Raw genomic sequence first — 23,174 nt, 5'->3', positions numbered from 1 at the left:
CAATACAAAGGGGAAAAAAAAAAAAAAAAAGCCAACCTACTGCTCAGTGCTCAAACGGCCTTGAGTTTGCATGAGGAAATGTAATGAAATGGCCATCTTCCAGCTCTGCTGTGGGAACTGAAGAAACTGTTTCTTTGCTTAGTGCTTGTCAGACTCATCTCTAAAATAGGTATTTTTCTCCCCGAGAAGTTATTTACAACAAGATGCCTGGTCCAAGTCGACTTTCTGTAACAAGTTCTTTCCAACTTAAATGTTTAAGTTGGGTGGAGGGGAGTGCAAACAGGAGAGAAAATTAAAGGATCCTTCAGGTGTTTGAGAGGTTCTGCTCCACCAACACCTCCCTGTGTCCATCTAAAAGATGGACAGCTTTTATGTGCAGTGAGGCTGCCCATGCTGCAGGCACTGAGAGGGCTGGGGAGTTGCAGACTGCCGGCAGAAAGGCATGGCTGCAGCCCCAGTTACACAGCACACCTTCTCCATACGGAAAGCAGATGAGCTGACTGGTAATTTCCTTTTTCCCTTTTCAGTGCAATGAATCTCAGAGGTGATCAGAGAGGCAAAGGTAAATAACAGATAAATCCCAGACACTTCTTCCAAGAAACCTCACAGATCTAGGCTAAATTTTCTGAGATGCTCCCTCTGGCTTGGAGAAGTGGTGCAGATTGCCTCACAGTTCTGTACTATTCCCCTGTCTTTTCTTTCCAGGACACACCAGCACACGCAGGTGCTGGTGAGTAGTGACTGAAACCCAAGACCTGCTGCAGCACAGCACCGGTCTGGGCCATAGTCAGTGAAATGGGATGGCCGAGTATTTGCACGAGGAAGCACTGCCTGGAGCCCAGGACACAGAACTCCTCAGAAGGTCAGGGCACCGGGCAGTTCTTCCCCTGGTCATGGCAGTAAGGGCTAAAAACAGCCTCAGCCCTGCTCTGAGGTGGCAGGTTTACCTGGAGGCTGGCAGGACACAGCAAGCGGCCTGCCCCAGCCTGCTGCCCCTGAGCATAACCAGCCACCCGCAGACCCTTAGTGAAGGGCAAGTGAAGCACAAAGCCTCACAGGAACCCTTGTCTCAAACATTGTGATCAAGCGTACATTAACCGTGTCACCATTGAGCCCTTCCACAAAGTCAAAACTGCTTTTTAATGCAGTTTGTTGGGGCCCATATATCAGACAGAGGCCGATTTGGACTAATCCAGGAAGGGAGCCAAGTATTAAAAAAAAAGCCAACCTCTGAGGTTGTGGAACATCTAAAATATATTGATCATGGTGTAATTACACTTGAAATGTATTAGGGGAAGTAGCTAAAACAATCTCCACTCTGAGAAAGATGATGTGGGAGCATGCAAGAGGGCTTCGGGGAGGCTGACTGGAATTCTTATGAGGGATGGCGAAGCTGTTTCAGAAAATGTAAAGAAAAGTTACCTGAGTGAGCATTAAATGACAGATGTGGTAAAGACTATCTCAAACTTCCACTTTCTAAAGATTTAGCTACCATTTACATGACTATCAGAAGTCAGTGAAGCAGATGCAGCAAGAAGCAGCATACATGTGACAAATCTCACTTGCGTGTTTGAATTAAAAAGCAGTTCCTCAACTCAAGATGTAATGACAGGCTGGAAATAAAGGAATTCTTCAGTATGCCTTGGATACTGGTAATATAAAAAGACTGAATTTGTTACATTTACATTTAAAATGGCTTTTTTTTTTTTTTTTTTTTTTTTTTTTTAATCTCGGATAAATTATCTCAGAGCTGCAGTTCATAAGTGGAGGATCTTGTTCCATGACATAATAAAAGCCAGGGTCTGGTGAGATAGTAGCAGAATCCCTAATTAAGAGACAGGATACCTACCCTAAGCTTGAACACGAGCCTCTTGAAATAAGCATCCAAAGCACCTTTACATCCAAAATGTTAAGCTCTTGATTAAACAAGCATAAAGTACTTTTGATGATAATTAAAGATGAGCTTCAGTCAAAATACTGGCTTTGTGTTTGGGCTGAACTAAACCTTGGAATCAAACTCTCACTATCTTTTTGTTTTGACATGTTGTGATCCAAACTGTTTGGGCCCTTAAGCCATTACTAGTAACCAGCTAACCAGCTCAAGTACTTTACTTGTTGCATGTAAGATTGCAAAGCTGTTTCTTATTAACACTGAAAACGGAGGTTTAGGCATCTCAGATAGGGAGGGCCTATCCCAAAAACAGCATTTAAAATCCATCCAAATCCCCAAAACATCAGCCTACTTCCCTTTTCTGAATTCACTCTGAGTCAGTTCTAGGACAGAAATAAAGTCCCTTAAAATTCTCAGTCACCACCCTTAAAAATTACTAAAAGTTGGTAAAGTGGGGAATGGAGGAACTGAGCTCTTGATGGTGCACTATGCTTGAGGGATTTAGAAATGAATGCTGAGCCAGAGGAGACCATCCTCTGTGCAGAGAATGGGCTCAGAAGGGACACAACAGATGAGTTTCTCCAGGTAAGTTGAACAGAAGACTTCCAGGGGATGACCAGTTGGAGGTGGGGTGAGCCCCTTCTGCCAACACTGGGAGCAGATTCATATTGCAACCTGCCTCCTCAAAAGGCAGAATTAAAACTGACGGGAAAAAAAAATAAATTAGATGGCATCAAAAGAAATCTCACATGCTCTAAAGCTTCAGTTTTTAATGAGGTTCACTCCAATAAAATGTAGGATCACCTGATAAGTAGATGACCTTGTGCATAGAGAGTTCAGAACTAGAACTGCAGGCAGTCCTGATCACAATATTCCTTTTTTTTTTTTTTTTTTTTAATTTTACAGAACTCCAAAACAGGACCAGACCAGCTGCTCTCTAGTATTCTGTCTGAAATGGTAGAAGCCTGAGGACAGTTAAGAGGAAACGACACACCACAGTAGTCTGTCACCAGTGCAACTTCCAGCAATCTTTGTATTTAATAGCCCTCAGTGGATTTTTTTCCTCATGAATTTACCTAATCACTTTCTAAATCCTGTTTCATGCAGTACCATGAGAATGATAATCTAATTTTGGCCTCTAAGACATGTATTACAAAAACAATAGGAGGCCCAGGAAAGAATGAAATAATTTTGCCAAAAGATATTACAAAAAAAGGCAACAACTAAAGCACACTGATGAAGAAAATTACTAAAACCACTCATTACAAAATAACCCAGCATTTCCTTATTTGAAAAAGAATCTGTTATTTAGACTATGCTGCAGTTTTGAAAAATCCCAACCTGTAATCATTTTGCTAAGCTTGTGACAAGGGCATTTCTCTCTTCAGTGCCACAGTGTGCCACATTTTAAAGAGTGTTTTTTCCACTGGTCATACTATATAGGATTAACAGAATAATTCTTCTAGATTTCGCTTCATCCATAGATTCTTGGATCAGTCACTAATGAGATGAATATTGACAAATATTCCCAGGGTGCCACTACTCTTTAAGCACTACTCATGCTTAAACATGAGAAATACAGTTTCTGTGAATTTACACTTCCTTTTCTCTACTAGATTACCTATTTCTATATATTTTGCAATCCTTGTTCACTATCCCTGTTGCAATCTCTTGTAAAGTGTCAAAATTTTTTTTAAAGTTCTATACTTACGGGTTTATTGTTCTAAAATCTGATTTACAAAATACAATAATATACCTGGACTTTTCCTGAGTATTTTTCTTGCATAGATATGGATGAAATATCCTTTTTAATAAATTCTCCCCTAGTATGTTTTTTTTAATTAAAAATCATATATACATAGTCAAACTTTTGCATGGCAATCCTATTAATTTACAGCTGTGCAAAGAGCAAGCAGGTGGGTATATTCTATACAGTTGTACAAAGCTCTGTGTAACCATGGTGGAAATTGGCCAGATTGCACACACCTTTCTATTTATCCAGACCTGCAGAAAATGCAAACAGTAACTTCTAAACTGAAGCCAAAGTCAAATATGCCTAGAGGTCATTTCTGGATGCTATGAAGATGAACCTTTTTTTTTCCCTTTTACCTGACAATTTTATTTACTGTCTTGACTTACTTCAGTCCTACTTAATGTTTTATAAAATTTGTGCATGCCCTTCTTGTACTTGTGTTAACATTACTAATTTCCCTTCATTCTTTCATTGTCACTGAAAATGCTGAAACACATGCAATTCTAGCTTTGTAAAGCGTCTCCAAGATTACATGGCTCCTATTGAAAAACTTCCTAGGAGACAAGAAAAGCGATTACTGAGCTGAACATTTCAGACTCTTAAGCCGCCATCAGGTGCACGAAATGCGCCAGATTTTCTGTTCTGCTTATTTAACAGGGGAAGATACTCAATTGAGACATCTGCAACACTTTTTTTTTTTTTTTCCCTTTTTTCCTGGTGTTCTTCCCGACACAAAACCAAGGCTGCTATTGCCTTCCTGAAGGTATTATTCCTTATCTGAAAAGTCATTTAGTTGCAAATCCCAAAGCTTTATTTTCTTGCTGCATATGCCCGTATTAGCCATGGCGGAGGCCCGCAACAGAGCGGCTCAAATTTTGTACTAATGACCTCTCTGGTATTTCTATAGAAATGCCCTGTTAAACACCCAGGCATTTCAACTTTCAGTCACAAGACCTATAAAAAATTCATACTCTGAATCTCCAGTTTCAAACCGCAGCCCTGCCTCATTAAGAGCTTTTCAATCCTCCCACCCCACACACTCACAAAGGGGGGCTGTTTTTATCTCCCCAGCGTTTAGATTTCACATTTTCTTCTCCTCTTGTTTGCATTTTTTTTACGCATCTCCCGAGGCTGGCAAAGAATCAGCGTGACCCTGGATTTCCTGGTATTAAAATATAGTTAATAGGAGCTTCTTTAGAGGTAGGTGACTAAATAAAAACAGGCAGAGAAAAAACACAAGAACTGAATCCCACAAGCTTTATTATTAAGTAACTTTCGCTCACATCGCAGACGCCTTGCAGAAATCAGAAAACCTGCAGGCTGCAAGCACCCAAAATCACCCAAAATGACCCCAAAGCGCCGCGGGGCTGCCCCCGCACATCCTCCAGCAGCTCCCATTGCGCCTTTCAACGCGTTCCAGCGCATGAGACCAACAGGTGGGGCTCAATTTTTGAAGCACATTTGCGCTTTCCAACAAAAACTCGACTACGGAGCGTGGCAGTAGCGCAGAGCACCCCGCGGCTCCCCGTCGCCTCACAACCCCCCCGGCCGCCATTTCGGGCGCCCCCACCCTATCTCCCCCTTAAACCCCCCATACAACCCCGGGTTCGCGCATGCGCGTTCCGCCCTGTGACGCCGCAGCGCCCGGCGCCGTGACGCGCCCGGCGGGGCCTCCCGCTCTCCTCCAATGGGGCGGCGCGGAGAGCCCGCGGGGCCCCGCCCCCTACCGCCGCCGCCGCCGCCACCGGGGCCGGGGCCGCCGCCGCCTCAGCAGCAGCAGCGCAGGGCGCGGAGAGTGAGGGGGGGGGGGGGACCCGGATGAGGAGGCGGCGGCGGCGGCGCCCGGTGGCGGTGTCGGCGGTGCCGGGCTGAGGGCCGGGATGCTGCCGGTGTACGCCATCGTGCTGTCGGCGCTGGCCGGCGCCTTCCTGACGCTGCTGCTGCAGCTCCTGCTCCTCTACGGCAGGAAGCCCGAGCCGCCCCCCGGGCCCAACGGGGAAGGCGAAGGCCTGGTGTACGCCCGCGTGGCGGCGGGGCACGGCCTGAGGGAGTACCTGCAGGGCGCGGAGCCCCCCCCCGCCGGCTCGGCGGCAACGGACGCGGCCCCGCTGCCGGTTGCAGCCGCCTCGGCGCCGCCCGCTGCGGGCCCCGAGCCGCCGCCTCCTCCTCCGCCTTCTCAGCAGCAGCAGCAGCAGCAGCAGGCGGCGGAGCCCCCTCCGGAGCCGTCGTCCCGCGAGGAGACGTGCCACTTCCTCAATGCCATCTTCCTCTTCCTCTTCAGGGAGCTGCGGGACACGGCCCTGGTGAGGAACTGGGTGACGAAGAAGATCAAGGTGGAGTTCGAGGAGCTGCTGCAGGCCAAGGTGACGGGGAAGGTGCTGGAGGGGCTGAGCCTGCGGGACGTCTCGCTGGGCAACGTGCTGCCCGTCTTCAAGGCCGTCAAGCTCCTGCGGCCCGTGGTGTGCAACGAGGAGGGCTGCCCCGAGGAGCTGGGCTTCGAGGTGGACCTGGAGTACAACGGCGGCTTCCACCTGGCCATCGACGCCGACCTGGTCTTCGGCAAGTCGGCCTACCTCTTCGTCAAGATCTCCCGGGTGATGGGGAAGCTGAAGCTGGTCTTCACGCGCCTCCCCTTCACGCACTGGTACTTCTCGTTCATGGATGACCCCGTGATACTCTTCGAGGTGAAGTCGCAGTTCGAAGGGAGGCCCATGCCGCAGCTCACGTCCATCATCGTGAACCAGTTCAAGAAAGTGATCAAGCGCAAGCATACCTTGCCCAGTTATAAAATCAGGTAAGAAGGGGCCTGCATCCAAAACATTACTCTTGGAGAAATGTGTTAAAATTGTTGTCATGTGCTTAATAGGCCAAAAGAGGCTTCTCTTGGTATTCTTGCAGTTGGGGCACGTGCACTTCATTGATATCAAATGCTTTCCATGAAGATAAGCATGGGTTTCCGTTTATAGCGAGTGAAATAACCTCACTTTGCACAGTGAGGTTGTGATATGCCCCAAAACGCGTATAACTGAGTGATGGAAATAGTGGGTTTCAGGAATTCTTGGGTCCTGTAAGGTGTCTGACAACAGGACCAGGATCTTTCTGTTTGGAAGAGGTAAAAGGATGCCTGTGTGGAACTGCACATGGATTGGGGGTATCCTTCTGTCACTGGTGAGCCCCCAAGGCAAGGCTTGTGGCTTACGCTTATTGAGAGAGAGAAGGATTTTGTTCCTTCACATGAGGCAGGAATAACTTCCCTTCATAGGGAATATTTTTGGAATCACGTGATAGGTGGTGACCTCCTCCTTTCCGGTTTGCTTAATTTCTTCAATAGCTTTGGGAAAATCTTGAAGTTGATAAGAGATGTGTTACTGCTATTGTGTTAAAGCTTTGGGGGGCTTCTTTTTTTAATTTTTCTTTGAAAGCTATCATGTTTTCTAAAGGTACATGTAGCAGCACAGGCTGTGTAATATTTCACATCTAATGCAATGTTCAGTGATGTTTCTGTAGCAGAAGTTGCAAGTGGCATCTTCTTTTCTTCATTCCACTTCGATTTTTTGGTCTAAAAAGATACTGAATGTGTTACCTCTGCTAAGGTACAATGTTCCCCTTCTCTCATGTGTCTTAGGTTACCACGTTTCCTTTCTCTCTGGTTTATTCTTTGTAGTATTTGTCATGTGTTAATTCAGGATTTTCGTTTTGTTTACCACATTCTTTTCCAATAAGCCTTTTCTCTGAAATTCCTCAGACATGAGTAACTGAAAATGCCTACTTGAATTTTGAAGTGTAATTAGCAGTGACATAATTTTTGAAGCCTTTTCAGCTGGTTCTTCTGCAATCTAATTTAGAAGAGCTCTTGTGAAAATGGATGTGTAAAATATCCAGGACTTGGAAAGCCCTGAAAGGGCAGTAAGTAGTTTCTTAAAGTAATGTGGTGGTCCCTCCAGAGACTGAAGAACTGAATTACTCTCTGAAAGGCCTTGGGCAGCAGTGAAACTGTCAAGAGCAAGTTTGCTCCCATTCATTTACTGCTTTGGGAAGGGACTGGAGCTGCTAACTGTGGAAAAGAGCTGGAAGGAGAGGCTGGGATAGTACAGTCATCCTGGCAAGTGAGCATTCTTGGCATACCTAGAAGGACCAAGTAGAACAGATGAGCAGTGCACTCTCTAGGCAAGTTTCTGGCCTGTTTGTGGAAGCAGTGATGGTGTGCTTGTCCCCTTTGGGAGCAGGAGAAAGAGGTTTTCATTTTTCCCCTGGGAGATGCACCTGGACAGTAGTGCTCTCTCTTTGTTTGGGGTGAGAGTACTGAATTTTCCATGGATTTCTCAAACGTTCTGCACCATTAGGCCACTGGCATGTTAAAAAGAGACAGGAAGGGGCAAAAAAGGAAAGAAGCAGAGCTCAGTGACTGGGCCAGAAATGAGTAGAAGTGTATGAGGACAGAAGGTAACTGACACTGAAGACAGTACGGGAAGCATAAATTCTTGTGGAGTTGAGATGAGTTAAAGAAAACATTTTAAAATAACAGTTAAGCTGTCAGGAGCTGGGAATTTCGGAATGCTTGAGAAGAAAACAGTGTCAGCTGTTTTTCACCCTGGGTAGCAGGCTTGTTGTGCAGGGTGGCAGGTGTTCAGCTAAGCAGTGTCTAACCTTGTCTTTGGTGCTTTTGACCTTTACATTTTACACCGTGTTGTGAACGTGTAATTCTGGCCCACTGTGTTGTAAACGGGGAAGGCAGCAGGCTGAGCTAAGTGCTTGTTAATGAAATTACCTTAAGTAAGGCAGATTGGGTCATCGGTGCCCGAACTGCTTAGAACTTTGCCTTTGACATTTTCTAGTTGGACTGCTGACCTCTTCGTGGGGACCTTTAGGCTCCTTATCCATGAACCCTGTGGCTGTCTGCAGGTGCCCAAGGATCTGTGGGGATATTCTCTGGCAGCACACCTCGGAGGAGTTGATTTAGCCAGATCCCTGGCAGCGGGGGTTAGGAACAGCCCAGCAGTGACAGTGCACCCTTACCTGATGGTGTGGCTGAGGAGTTAGGGCTTCTGTGGTGTGGAGAACTGATTTGGAAAGTTCCCTGGTGATAAGATAGAAAACTTTGCATTTTAATAGATTTTTTTTAAAGAATGGATTGATTTGGGGTTATGGTAGTCCAAGGCCATGTAATGTATTCCTTAGCAGAGAACGTGTAGGAAGAAGTCAGGACAGTTTCACAACGGCTTAATAACCTGGTGCCTTACTTAAAACATAACAATCCCTCATGTACAGGGAATGTGCTTCTCCTCTCCCCATTTCTTTCTTTCCCGTGGCCCATACATCTCATGTTTAAGTGCTTAGTAAGTGTTTGGTTCCATGTGTAGTTCAAAACCTCTTGCTCAAGTAACTCTGTAAATAAATCTTTGAATAGCAGTAATTACAACCTTGTAAACAAAAGCACTTGGAGAGCAGGGAGTTCTCTTTCCAGCTGGTTAAAGGGATTTGTTACCCAGCTAGTTTCCAGATTGAAGTCCATAAAGGAGTTTTAGCTTTATTTAGTTGATGGTAACATTTAAAATAAATGGATTTTGTTGTCTTCTGTATTAGGTAACTTTCAGAGGGCTGTTGGTAATGAATGGTGTAAGAGGAGAACTGTCAGTAGTTGAGTTTTGAACATCCTGTAACTAAGTTGGAGTTAAACAGATCCCTCCTCCTCTTACATTAGTGAATTGTGAAATATCGTATTAGAGAACGCATACGTGTGTTTTGTCTTTGCACATAGACTGTGTCCTCAGACAAGCTGCTACAGACACATTTTCCCAGATGGGTGCCAAATTTTAGGCAGCAAAACAGTGATGAGTAAGATCGTCATCCTCTGTACCATTGCTGAGAGAGACTTATGCATCCTCTGTAACTGGTTGGAATGGGGAAGAAGAAATCTGGCATTCCTGATGCTCTCTGAGCCCCATAAGGGAGGCAGTGTAAGCTGGTGAGTGCGTTCTGAAACTCACCTAGCATTCTTTGTAGCAGTTCCTCCACAAAAGCAATTGTCTGCTAATTGACAAAGGCGGGATGCACTTTGTCCAAACAAAGAAGTAGTAATTTGTGTTTTATTCTAATGGTGTATAATCAGTTTTCTTTGGCTCTTGAAGAGACATTTCTAGCTGGTAAACACTCATTTTGAAGCAATTGCCAGTCAGTGGCAGAGCAGCTATCTCATACAGTAGAAGCTGGCTATATTTCTGGAAGTAAGGCTGCTGCTAGAACTCAGTGAATAGTAGCTATTTCTTTTATTTTTTTTTTATCATTGTTGATGAAGTGTTGTGCAATTCAGCTGAAGTTGCAGGGATTGCTGCTGTTCTATAGCGAACTTTGATCTCCGTGCATTTATTGCTTCGTTACAGAAGAGAAAAAAGCATGCATTTCTGAAACCACTCCGTCAGAGAAGCCTCTCATTCAAACATGGGAAAGGTTTAAACTGACATGCTTGTTGCTTCTCTTCCAACATACGTGAGTGCTGGTGTGCTCTTGAGAAATTAGATGCTGTCTCGTGCCAAAATCTCTGCTGCTGGCACCTTCGGGATCCAGGCTGAGTCAGCCGTGCCCACCCACGCGGCTTGACCTGACGCTGGATTTCTCATGTAGGTTTCTTTTGGTAGAGCACGATGCTGATTGTCAGCACACAGCGGAGTTTATCCTGCAGACTGAATCCAAGCTTTGGTTCTTTATTGTATGCACTCAGTTCTTCAGAAGTAGTACCGTAGGCATTTTTTGTGTTGGTTTGAACTTTCTATAACTTTCACATGGCACAAAGTGGTTAATACTAGGCTGAAGATACTAGCATTGCTGTAGCATGTTTAATTCCTAGAGATAACTAGCAAGGGCTGTTTCAAGTGTCCATCTTTTTGCCTGTCTTTGCTGCTGTAGGTATCACAGGCTCATCCCTCAGTTCTCTAACGAGCTACACCTTGCTCATTAATATCCTTATTAGTTCCAACCTTGATATTCCCCCTGCTAATGCCAGGTACGCTAATTACGCTGTTCTCCAGCCTATTCTGAAGTCAGCTGTAGTTCTGTTGTTTTGAACAGGTTCTGATACCTTGGTGTAGATTTCAGCAAGCTTTCATTTTTTTTTTTTGTGTGCGCTCTGTAGATAATCAGAATACACTTTTCCATAATGAAGATCCAAAGCCTGCTCTGAGCACACAAAGGGGAAGGAAGAAGTACTTGCAATCTCACCTCCCTCCAAAACTTCATTCCCCAGTATTTCCCCAGCAGCAAGAGCAAAACTCTGACAGCTGCTGTTTTTTCCCCCCTAGGTTTAAGGTCTTGCAAGTTCACCCATTGAGGTTCAGAACAGCTTAGGTACTGCCAAAGCAGCAAGGGAGGGAGTTCTGGATATTTTAAGTACACTTGGTTTTTCAGTTCATTACAGTAACAAAAAAATAAAATAAAATTCAGTACAGATATTAGCCTGTTGTTTATTTTAATGTATGTTATCAGGCTGCAGTCACTTTGTTTTTGTTAGCAGCAATCTTTGATGGATTACTTTAACGTTTTTATATCAGTTTATATATTAATTAGATAAGCTCCTGAATTCCCTTCCAGCATGAATTGCCCTTTGAACTGATCATTTACAATATAGTGAGCTACGTTAAATCATTTTATGCTTTATTTGGAAGGTGGAGCTGTATTGAATTTCACTGGGAAGAACTATTAGAGAAGCCTATTTTCATTTGCTGTTACAGAATGCAATTTGAGGGTTACACAGCAGTTTCTTATTTTTGGCAAAACCTAAGCTGGGAGGTAATGTAAGTAGCTATTGATTATGAAGTGTTTCTTATAATAGAAATGACTTCATAATTTGGTAACAGGTATTGGAAAAAGTATAAAATTAAAAAAATCTATGTAATTCATATGATGAGGTTAATGCAACCAGAAATACTTACAGAGATTGGGACTGTGAGCACTGCTGACTTCAAAAATCAGCCGTCAGTAGAGATACCTGCTTTCTTTTCCTCTCCTGCGAAGGAAGAGGACGTAGAGTCTCTCTACCTGGGCGGATTGTGACCATAGCTATGATGTGACCCTCTTGAAGCAGCTACATCTGTGAAACACACCAATGTGAAGTTCATTCCTATTGTTGCTAGAAGGAAAAATTAGACTTTTTTTTTTTTTCTTTTTACACCCTACCTCTGTCCATTCTAGGTGGAAAAATCTTTTAGTCTATAGAAAGAGGAAAAAAAAAAAATGGTTTCAGGTCCTTTTTTACTCTGCAGAAACGGATGGTACAGAAGCGCTGTGGGTTTTCAGGTTGTTCCAGAGGTGATGCTCTGAGTGATGCCAGCACAGAGACTCGTTTTGCTGCTGGCAGAGCAGCGGTAATGGCAATCAGTGGATCTGTCTGGAGACAGCAGCTTCACGCTTGGAAGATTATCTTTGTAGTGCAAGGGCAAGTAATATTTTTTTTATTCATACGGGATTTAGATAAGTGGATTTGTGGGCAACCTGACAGATAGTAAACAAAACCAAGCCCTGGAATGTTAAATATTGTGATTTCTTCAAGGGTGCTGTGTGACTAAAAGGGAGCTTTTTATAGTGCACAGCTTTTCTGCCTTAATTTTGGGAGTGGTCCACCTCAGCCATTGTGTCTAGAGGGTCACCAAATTCTTCAGATTAAATCAAAGTCGTCTTTATGTAGATACCGCACCCTAAAACACTGGTTCCAGGGGATTTGAAACCTTTTACTCCAACTCCAATGATTTGTGTTCTTTAACGCAGAAAAGCTCTAATTCTGAAAGAATGCTGATTTGAAACGTTTTCGTTATAAAGAGTAATTTAATGAATGACTAGTTACAGCTACATATTGGACATTTCCTGGAATACAGTCAGTGCTCTTTCCTGTTTAAATGCGAGCCCTTTCCTATGACTAGTCAACAAATGTTACGTTTTCATACTCGCAAGGACTAGGAGTTAATGTGGCACTGATTTGGGATGGACTGGGCAAGAAACTGGGGACCAAAGATATAGCTGGGGACAAAGAAAACAAACAACTCACTGGGGGGGATGAAGAAATACAAGAATTAATTTCAGCATTTGCATTTGGTGCAGGTGGTAATCCAATAAGCATCAGGGTTAATTGTCCTGACAGGAAAGTAAATCTCCATCAAATTCTTTTAATTGAAACTTGAAAACTGGCTCTGGTTTCTTCTCAGGCTGGCCACGAGGGAACCTTGCTTTGCCGTGAGGGTGGGCACAGTGTTTGCACAGCGGGCTCCCTGCGGGGCTCGGTGCCCGATGCTCCCTGCTCAGGAGGCTTTTGGGAACCCCTGAGCTCTTGGCTAGCCCCAGAGTTGGTTGGGCACTTGGACCAGGTGGTTGCTGCAGGTCCCTTCCAACTGAACTGTGCTACGTCCTAAAAACAGTTTATAAAAGATTATCTGTGCGATGGTGATAGAAAAATTGTCTTGTGTGCTTTACACATTTCCATTTTGTATTTTTAAATGCTTTGTTTTAATTTTGCAATGAACTTTTTTCATGTGAGTGTGACTGAAGGCTCAGAAAATTAAATGCATTTGACACTTAATGGTAGAAAGATACTTCATATTTCTGTTCCCTGTATTTCTTCTCACTGTTGTTCTGAACACTGCTCTTGAGCACTGGAGCTGACCTGGCTGCTCAGTGAGAGCAAATACTTTGCTTTGTATTCAGTTGTCATTTAGAGTTACCTTGTCATGATTTTTCATCTTTTTTTCCTCAATGAAATATGAAATAAACAGTCGTCCTTTCTTATCTTTAGAAAGATAATTTATTTCAAAGTAAATATGGGGCACACGGGAGCTCTTCACATTCCCAAACTGTGGGCATCCGACCAAAGCCTGCCTTTGGGTCCGGGCCCCCTGCGGGCAGCAGGTAGGGCGCGTGTTAAAGCGTGGGGCTGGGCTGTGACCCTGGGAGCTGGGGGCAGGTGTGCGATGTGGGGAGCACTGGGGGTGTGCTGGAACCGAGCATGGGCTCTGCCTAAAAAGAGGTAAAATCTGTGTCCCTGTGCCTTGAAGTGATCGGTAGAAACGGGCAGCTAACAGCTCCCAGCAGCTCGTTTGGTGTGGAAATGTAAGACTGTGTTACAGGACCAATTCTGTACAAAGAACATAAAATATTGCTGACAAAAAGGTGAAATGCTGGGTCTGATAGCTCATGGATAAGGAGCAAGGCTTCAGTAGGCAGCGGGTACCCGTGCGGTGCTCCAGCCGCTGCCGAGCTCGGTCCCCAGCTGGGGGCTCCCCCTCTGGAGCCCATCCTGGTCCTGTCATGCTGGGGGCTCCGACGGGAAACTGCTCGCTCTGCATTCCTGCCGAGACTGCCTCAAGTCGCCCAGTGTGCCTCTGTGTTTACAGTTCGTGTTCACACTTGTTTGATTTTAAACTATTCCAACATTTGATTATTCTTGATATCATAAGAGACTTTACATTTGGAAGCGCTGGTAGGACTAATAAGCTTCATTGGCTGAAATGAGTATGAAGGGGAAAATGTCACGTACCTCTCTGATTTGTTAATTTAATGATAATTTGTGCCACCCTGGTCTGCTAAAATCAATTAATTGCTGTAATACAAACACTCAAACTGTGCTTTTGTCCAGAAGAAAGCAATGAGCCGGTATTAATGATAGGTGAGGGCAGGTCGCTTTTTCAGCAGGTTTCATTCTGGATGGTACAGGAATATCAGTGTTTTGTGCCTAACAGTGGGCAGGTTCTCATTTTGGAAGTCTGTGGGTGCCAGTTTGCAAGAAGGGCATCCGTGGGTGGTTGTTTTATAAACATTGCTCAGGCCAACGGGGACACGCTAAGCTCAACTTAAAATTTAGAAATTTCTTCAATTGAGCAGTTTCTGCTGCAATCACTGTGTTTCTGGCTGACGCAGAGGATTTGCTGCCGGGATGTTTTTCATTCGTATGGGAGGAAGGTCCACAAATGCCTTGGAAATTTTTCCAGTTGTAATTTACCTTTACCAGGTAGCAAATCACAGTTATTTCACAAGCCAAGCAGATCTGGGCTAAAACACAGACTTTACTTCAAGATACTCGATGGTCCCAGCCAGGAAATCTGGTCCTGTAGGGAGAAAAGGAGCAGTGAGGGCTGGAGCTTACAGATACGTGCGCGTTGCAAAGCAAGCTGTAGCTTTTGTGAGATGGCAGTAAAGCTTTTCAGCGCTGGAGGACTGCTTTGTCTTGTTCGGTTTTATTATTTTATTATATTTTTCTGCAGCTGTTGTAATCTATTTTAGCCTTAAAAGTACATGGGAACAGCTTACCTTTGTAGCTTCTTAATTCCACTGCTGGACTTGCAGCTCTGCTGGATTTCAGCAGGACGGTCTGCGGGGAGCCCTGTGCGCAACCCGTTCCTTTAAAGCTGTTCTGTGTAATGCCAAAGAGAGGAATCCCAGTACAGCAGTGTGCTTTTCATGTTTTTGAAGACATATCAGATGTCATAAAAAAAAATCTGTATTACAGAGATCAGCTGATGATAGAGTTCATCAGATTGCTGCGCTCAAAGGCAGTAATTAGTTGCCGGATACGACTAGCAGAAAATCAAATTTGGACAGTCATTCAGGAAAACTTTTTTTTAGAAGTTTTGCGTTGCTTGAAATGTAAAAACTTGCAAGGGCAATTTGGGATTAAGTTAAAAACAAACCTTAAAAATGATTCTGATGTAAATTAAGGGAACACACTCAGGCTGGGCAGAGAGTGAGCAAGGAAAAAGGGTCCAGGGGCTGTGCCCGAAGCTGTTTCTTGATCCTAAGTCCTATGTAGGTTACATCCGGCTGTTCACGTGCCTTCTGTTTTCTGGGTCTTGTAGGTTTTTCTTGTTTGTTTGTTGGGTTTTTGCTGTTTTAAAATATTGGACAGAATTAAGAAATAATCCGTGGATATCTAATAAAGAATAAGCCATAATATGACTTTCTTAACCTAGTCTTAATGCTAAACTTAATGAATTTTCCTGTGTCAGCTTTAAACAGCAACATAGTTATGAAACATGCCTGTTCAGAAGAGAATATTTACAAATATTACGGCCTGCTTTTGCAGTGGCATTAGGCACCAGCTGCTTTCTGTAACCAGTGCCTCATACATAAAATGCTTTGAACAGCACCGCAACCTCTGCAAATTGCCCTGTCAAATACACTTTTACATGGGATTTCAAAAGTAAGTCATGGTGTGCTAAGAGCATGAGCATCGCTTGTGTAGTAAATGCCTTAAAACATCATTCCTGTGTGCCTGAGCTGGAACAGGACGAGGGGGAGCTGACGGTCGTGGTCGTGCAGCGACACAGCAGAAAGCTTTGCAGAAGTGTCTGAGCTGCTGCTGCGAGCGATCTGCCTCGGCGAACAATTCCGAAGCAATGAAATGGGGGAAATGAAGCCGTCTAGTTCTGAAAACTTCATAACAACTCGGCTTTCTGGTGGTGATTCTGTTCTGAATAAGCCTGCATCCTTCTGGCACTGGGGTAGAATAAACAAAACAAAACTCCGGGTGTTGCCAAGCGAAGAGCCCAGCGGATTACAAGGGGAGGTGGGGTGGGAACAGCAGTGTTAGTCAGCAGTATTGTTTTAAAACAATACCGCAAAAACTCAGATTGTTGTGTTCTTCTGAAAGGAGGACAAATTAGAGAAAATAGCCAAATTCATTATGGGGATGGTGGGAGAGGATTAGGGTAATTGGAGCAGCTGCTGCTTTCAAACACCCTCGCCAGTCACAGCTCACTTGCCATTGGTGGTGCGGGACCCATAAAATGCAGGAATTGTGCCCGATAATTCTGCACCCCTCTACTTGCTTGTCCCCAGGCCCTGTCCATGCAGGGTGGCCGCATCATTTGGTCTTATTTACTCACAGCACGGGCCCCTTAGTGCCGTGCCACGTCCATGCCCATCACTGCAGTGGGGTGGGTGAGCTCTTGGTGCCGTGGTCCTTGGTGGCTGCTGCTGCCCGTGTGGGACTTTATGGGAGAGCCCTCAGTCAGCCCAGCTTTGGGGGGGTTGCTGCGGGTTCTGAGCCAGGCTGGCTCCAGGGCTTTGCAGGGCTTTAAGGGCAGGAGCTGGGCCATCTTCTGTGTGCCCAGGGGTGGCCAGGGTGCTGTAAGATGGGGAGAAGCTTCGGTAGTTGGTGCCTTGTCAAAGCTAAGTGGAGGAGCGGGGATGAGCCTGCGCAGGCTCTGGTGTCTGGAGGCAGAACAGGCAGAAATGGTTCTCCACGTCTGGGTTACGCCTGTCAGAGGCCCTCTTCAGGCCTAAAAGTCAGAGGTGATTTTGTGGCCCCTCAGGAAGCTGTCTGGGAAGGTGTCAGTGATCAGCGTGTCGATGGAGCTAGTGCTTGGCGTAGAGAAATAAAACTCTGGAGTTCGGAGGGCAAGCTGTGTGCTGAGCTGGGATTTCACGGGAACACCAGCACCGCTTCCCTCTGACCAGGGCTGCGGAGAGACTTGAGGCCTCCTTACAGAGAACATGCTGTAGAAGTAGGGAGGTTTTGCTAGCAGTGCTTGCTGCAACCAACCCAACCCCACTGGCTGAAGGTGTAGAGCGTTGGGTTTGGGTCCCTTTGTGTCCTGCCAGTATTAGTGTCGTTCTTCTTGAACGCCTCTGAGCTGCCTGTTGGGGTGGGTGCTGACCCACACCTGCCTGGCTTCAGCTCTCCATGAGGAACGCATCTGCCCGGTTAGACAGGGAGGTTGTGTCCTGTCCTGCCTCAGCCTGAGGATTTCCATCTTTCTCGTAGTTTGAACCAGCAATCGGCTTCAGTGAGAACACATGTAGCTTAAAACAAAACCAAAAGAAACGCAACTCAGGGAGATGAAAGAGTCGTTTGCTGCATTTCATAGCTAAGTTATCTCGGTGTACGTAGAATTTGGAACTTGGGAAACTGTTCCTGAAATGCAAAGAATCTCTGTGTGGTCAAATTGATGTTGCTTGTGCTAAGAAAGTAGTGTTGATAAACCTGATTTGAGATTTCTTTTTGCCTTCGGCTATTTCAGTACAGACGGCAAAGGCGAGACTTCCTTTGCCGTATTTACAATTGCTTCTCTCATAAAAGCAGGACAAGAAATGTACCACTTTATTTCCTCCCTGAGATTGCTACTTGAATATTTACTTTTTTATTAGCCATTGTGAAGTAGGTCTTAAAGCTGTGAGTGCTCATTCTGAGCCACTGATGGGAGGTACTCGGAGGTACTGATAGCGCTGCATGGAGGAGACGGCCGTCAAAATCTGGAAATGTGTGAAACATCTTGGAAGGAAAAACAAAATTAAATCCCTGCATTTCTGAGGTCTTGATTTAAAAAGTGACTGCTCGTATATTGAGAGCTTATGTGTGTAAGCCTCTTACAAGTCTGTGGCAGAATATCCTGTAGCAGTGGGTGGAGTGCTAGGAGTGACTTGCAGCCTTGCCTACAGTTTCTGGGAAAATAAACCTACTCGTACTGCGCTGAGTTCCGTGGGTCAGATTTTCCTGGGTGGGAGTAAAACTAAAATTAGCAGACATCTATACTGAATAGGAGTGTGCTTTGAGGTCCTGAAGTCCCCTGAATTCTGACACTCGTGCAGCGTCGTTCTTTGTGAAATCAGTGGAAGCTGCAGAAGTACTTTGTGCAAAATCTGCAGTGGTGGGGCTTAAATAACACAGCAAAACACCCAACACACCACTCGTTATTGCTTTCAAAGTAAGGAGGATTTCCACTTCTACATTTCAATGTGAAGAATGATATAAGCTATTTGCAGTACAATATTTAACATTAGCAAGCCTAACTGTAAGCTGATAAGTACTTTAAAAATGTCATTAGTGTGGTCATGCCCTTTTAGAAGTAGGTTGTAAGATTTTAGAATTTTAGTGGATACACACAGGGGAAGAATTGAGGGGTTTTATGAATTAAAATCTCATCTGGTGTCAATCACTTTCTGAATGTATACTTCATGAACTCATGACTTGTATTTCTGTAAATCGGATAAAAAGGCTGTCTTTTAGAGACAGCTGTCTCTAAAAATAACTCCAGTATTTTTGAGTTTTATTTTGTAATTTAACAAGCCTTCTGTTTATTAAAAAAAAAAAAAAGACACACACACACAAACTGCTGAATAACTTTATTTTTTCCAAAATATTTTGGATATTAAAATTTTCAAATATAGCGGCATTTACAAAAGCAAATTAATGGTTTACTAAACAGTTTTGCTTCAGATTTTGATTTATTTTATTTACTGTGGCAAACAGGTTTTGCAGACTTGCAACGTATACAAAGTAGTTCTTGCTAACGATAGCCACATTCTTAGCTAGTGGGCTCCTCTGAAGTTTAGGGTCTCTTTTTGCCTTGTTTATTAAGATTGAAATGTTCAGGTAATGTGTCGTGACATAAATCTGTGACTTGATTAAAAATTCATAAACCTGTTGATGTTTAATCTTGTTTTATGGCAGCAAAGTAGCGCTGAGATCCATAAAATACACATGATTAATGTGGGCTTGAACAGATACCCCGTGATTTTATAGACCACTATTTTAGATATCAGACTTCCGTAATGAAACCAGAGAATAATTTATATTTTTCCTAGAAATGGCTTCTCACTGCTGAGCTGAAGCTCTGCTTACAAAATCCCAGCCTTGCATATAGAAGTGGAGTTGTCTGTGCTGCTGCTCAGTGAATTAGGAAATAGGCTGCTGAGTTAGAGTTTTTGAAGTTTGTTAGTCTGTATTTAGCCTTATTTTGTGTGTGTGTGTGTGTGTGTGCACTGTGATTCTGGACGTTTTTTATAGATGCAATGAACAGAAACACAGAACCCCTTGGTGATCTTTGGCCAAATAACTTGATTTTTTTTTTCCTCCCCCGTTTTTAATAGATTTCCTCATGCAACTAAAAATACTGCAGTTAAGTAGGAGCCGTGGAAGCAATCGATTTACCCAAGAGGTTATTAATGGCATTATAGAGGAGGCCCTTCTGAAAGCAAAGCAGTGACTTACAGCCTTGTCCCGTCTAGGTGAGCCATCGCACATCCCTGCCTCCCCCACGGAGCTGGCGGCTGGAAGGAAGGAAGGAAGGAAGGGGCTGCGGCAGCTCTGCAAGCCCCCCAAGCGAGGGGGAGCAAATTGGGTTTGGTTTTCAGATGCAGTTTTGATCTCAGCTTTGTGAGTGATGGGATAGGAGCGAAGGAGCCCCTGAAAGTGGCTCCGAAACACGGCATGAGCCCAGCGGAGGAGCTTTTGTGCGGAGGAGACGCACGGGCTGCAGGCAGGGTCTGGAAGCATTTTGCTGGGCTTTGTGTGTGGAGGAGCTAAGTATTACGCTATTTGAAGTATATCTTTAATCCTGTACGTTAATCGAGTGGCTTTATCGTAATTATCTTTCAGTATAGTTATCTGACCTAATTCTTCGTGTGAAATTACTTTTTTTTTTCCTCTTTGTGCCTTGTGATATTTTTCAAAACACTTTTGCTACTCAACAGCTTCTTTTAACTATTATTTTTACTTTGTTTAATGCTAAAAATTCGCGTGATGTTGATTGCTGTATATTCCTATTCGTATTAAATTATAATGATGCTCTGTAACCTTTTCTTAATTGTGCTGTTTGAGTTTTAGACTTCTGAACAAATAAGATCAATTTATGGAGGGAGATGGATAATCTAAAAACAAACTGAAGAAGCACTATAAGCGTCTAACATAAGGCATTTTAAAACACTTTTTTTTTAAAGCAGGATTTTGAGGCAAGGACTTGGTGTTTGCTTTGCAGTATAACTCCAAAGTGACTTTTTTTTTTTTTTCCTAGGGAAGAGGCGAAGAGTTTACAAAACCTTAACTACAGTATACAGACAGTAAACTCTACCTTAGTTCCAGTATTGTTTGGTATCATTTCACAGGCTAGGAATTGAAAAGGAGGTTTCCAGATATATGGATGGAGTTGGTGTAATCCTGCTTTGCAGCCCGAGGATGTGTGACACGAGCATGAATTTTTGCCATTTGACCTTACAGAGTAAAGAGAGGCAGTGGCAGACCCCATGTGAAGGCATCTAAGGTGCACGCAGCAGAAACGTGCCTTTGGGGACCCTGGTACAAAGTCAGTGGGGTTTAGACACAAGCTGTATTTCTCTAAGCAGCTTTTGGTCACATTTTCTCAACCATTGCGCTACCAGCAGAGACTCTGAGATTCCCCCAGCCCGTTGTCAAGTCCTAAAACCCTTCCCCAGGCTGCAGCAGCCAGCGGCCCCGTTGCAGAGCACTTCTCATGGGCTTGTTCTCCGCTGATTGAGGTCCTCGGTTCCACGTAACCAACTTTTTGCTTACGGCTTAAAGTTAAGACAGGGAGAACACTGGAGTAGTGTTCGAAGATACAGACAGCCAAATAGAAGCCACATTTTTCCTTGTTCAGAGTTTGCCTATGAGAGCTGTGAATTCGGGAGAGCAGCCTGCTGGGGCTGATCTCACCCAGGGTGCTGAGGCAGCTGCAGGGACCGGCCGTGATTCCTCCGTGCCTGCAGTTCACACTTTGGCTTTTTGTAGGCTTGCTGAGGTTCCCTGCTAGGCTGCACACACACATTTTCATTTTTAGTTCGTGTGATGGATTTCTCTAAGGCAAATGTATTGGTGGACTCTTGCTCCTTGGAGATGGACTAAATTTAAGTGTGTATTTGCTACCTCTTAAAGCTATTACAGAAGTTACGAGGTTATTTATGCAAAATAACTAATAAAATGAGTTCTGCCTTTTAATGACGAACCCGGGATGATAGGAAACAGTCATTTCTCCTTTTCATAGGAGTGTGTGGGTCATGAAGATACAGTGGCTCTAAAGGGAACAGATGCTGCAGGGCTTGGGAGCAGAGTTCTTCTCTTGCCTGCCTCGCTGAATTGTTACAGCCAGCATTAGCTAAAAGCCTTCTCCTGATGCATCAACACAAAGAAAGATAGCTTCACATTCATATTAGCAGTGTGTTTTGTTGTCTTTGGTGGAAATGCTCATTTCATAAAACCTGACAACCCATTTTGTTGGCAACGTGGCTGTTCATAGGCAGCAGAGTTCCCGGTTGCAGGTAGAGGCGATGGGGACACCCTCTTGCTGGTCAGCTACTGTGGCAGCCGGGAAGCGCCTGTGGCTGTTGGACACTGCTTTAAGAGGTAAAATGGCTTATAGGATTTGCTTACCATGAGGGAGAAGAAGGGAGAACCTGGGATACCTGCTGGGTTACGTGCAGGGATTGCAGGCTGCCTGCGTGTGGCCCTGCAGTACAGCCCGGAGGTAACCGCTCGCTGCCGACGTCGTGGGCTCCGTGTCCTGCTGCCAAGCTGCCTTGAACAGCCTCGTGCTGCCTTCCAGGAGCGGGAGGCTTCAGAGCAGCAGTTGCATAAATAACCCCATATCCCAGGTAAAATGTAGGGTTAAGGTTTGCTGCTAATGCCAGTGGAAATACATAAAGTATTGGGACTCTGCTAAGGATTTGGCAAATCAGTTTTATTGGTAAGAACGTGAACATAGACCCGTGCTGTAATGAGAACTTCTGTTGAGACGGCTTTTTAACTCTGTATTTTTATGAAATTTTATTAGTTAAGTGCCGCACAACACAAAGTTTAGCATATACTCTTAAGTGTTTTTCGTGTTATTGTAGGTAACTGCAGTGACACTTCAGATTTCCCGTCTTTAATTCATTGGTGCAGTAATAAAAAAAAAAAAAAATCTCAATTTTGATTTCTACATTCAAAATAATAATGAACATTTTCTTAATCTAGAAAGAAATGACTTATTCTGAGTTTTTTTCTTTATTCCATGCTGTAGCAAAAGATTGCAGCGTGCAGTGTATTTAACATCTTGTTCTGAAGCTACTTTAGAGACCACATCTTTGGTTTGACTAAATATTATAGTTGGTTATTTTGCTTTTTTTCTTCTTGCTATTATTTGTAGTGCTGTAAATAGATTTGTCTAGGCGTTGTTGTTAAATAGCCTGCAGACTTCTTATAATAACAGGAAGATTTTATCAATACCAAAAACTCAAATCCTTGCATTTGCTGCAATTCAGGAAGGTGGTGGTGATCTACTGGACCCTTTCTTCCTCTCTTCCTCCCTCCCAGAGCTCTTGTGTCAGCAGCTCGCTGAGGGGCCTGCTGGTGGTCGCTGGTTGTTGGAGGTTCCCAAGGCAAACTGTCCATGGAAGATATTCTGGAGGCGGTGTACAGATAGCTGCTGCTGCTACTAATTGGAAAGTTGGGTGGTTTTTTGTTTGTTTGTTTGTTGCATTCTTGCCTCTGCTCATGGAAATTAAATTCTTACTGTGCTGAAAATTAGAAAACCTACAAGTAATTACTAACCCAAAACTTGTGTTATTTTGCAGTGTAATTGCCTAACTGATGCTTTTTTGCTGAACAGAGCAGAAGCTCTGTTGGAGGGGAAAAACCAGCCCTAGCAGAGGGAGGGAGTGCTGTCGCTTGTGCTGCACGTGAGAGCTCCGCGGCAGGTTTGTGCCCAGCTCAGGGCAGGGGTGTTAGGGTCCCAAAGCAGCAGGGCTTCTTCCCAGTTTGTAGAGTGAAAATAGCACTGCTGC

At 44.3% G+C, this 23,174-nt stretch overlaps 1 protein-coding gene across 2 annotated transcripts in view; it reads left to right on the top strand.

The window, feature by feature from the left end:
- Positions 1 to 5,421: 5,421 nt before the first annotated feature.
- PDZD8 (PDZ domain containing 8) overlaps positions 5,422 to 23,174 on the top strand; it is a 57,063-nt gene continuing 39,310 nt past the window's right edge. The window contains exons 1-2 of one of the 2 annotated variants that reach the window (XM_084289976.1): positions 5,422 to 5,535; positions 5,926 to 6,438. In XM_084289976.1, coding sequence (XP_084146102.1) covers positions 5,525 to 5,535; positions 5,926 to 6,438 — 524 coding nt within the window. In that variant the 5' untranslated portion in view covers positions 5,422 to 5,524. Of the gene's footprint in view, positions 6,439 to 23,174 lie in introns of both variants that reach the window. The other variant, XM_084289975.1, reaches the window with a different exon arrangement.

The sequence above is a fragment of the Netta rufina genome (assembly GCF_964035555.1).
Source record: "Netta rufina genome assembly, chromosome: 7".
Lineage (NCBI taxonomy): Eukaryota > Metazoa > Chordata > Aves > Anseriformes > Anatidae > Netta > Netta rufina.
Note: the sequence above shows the minus strand (reverse complement) of the source record. Positions and strands in the feature narration are given on the sequence as shown.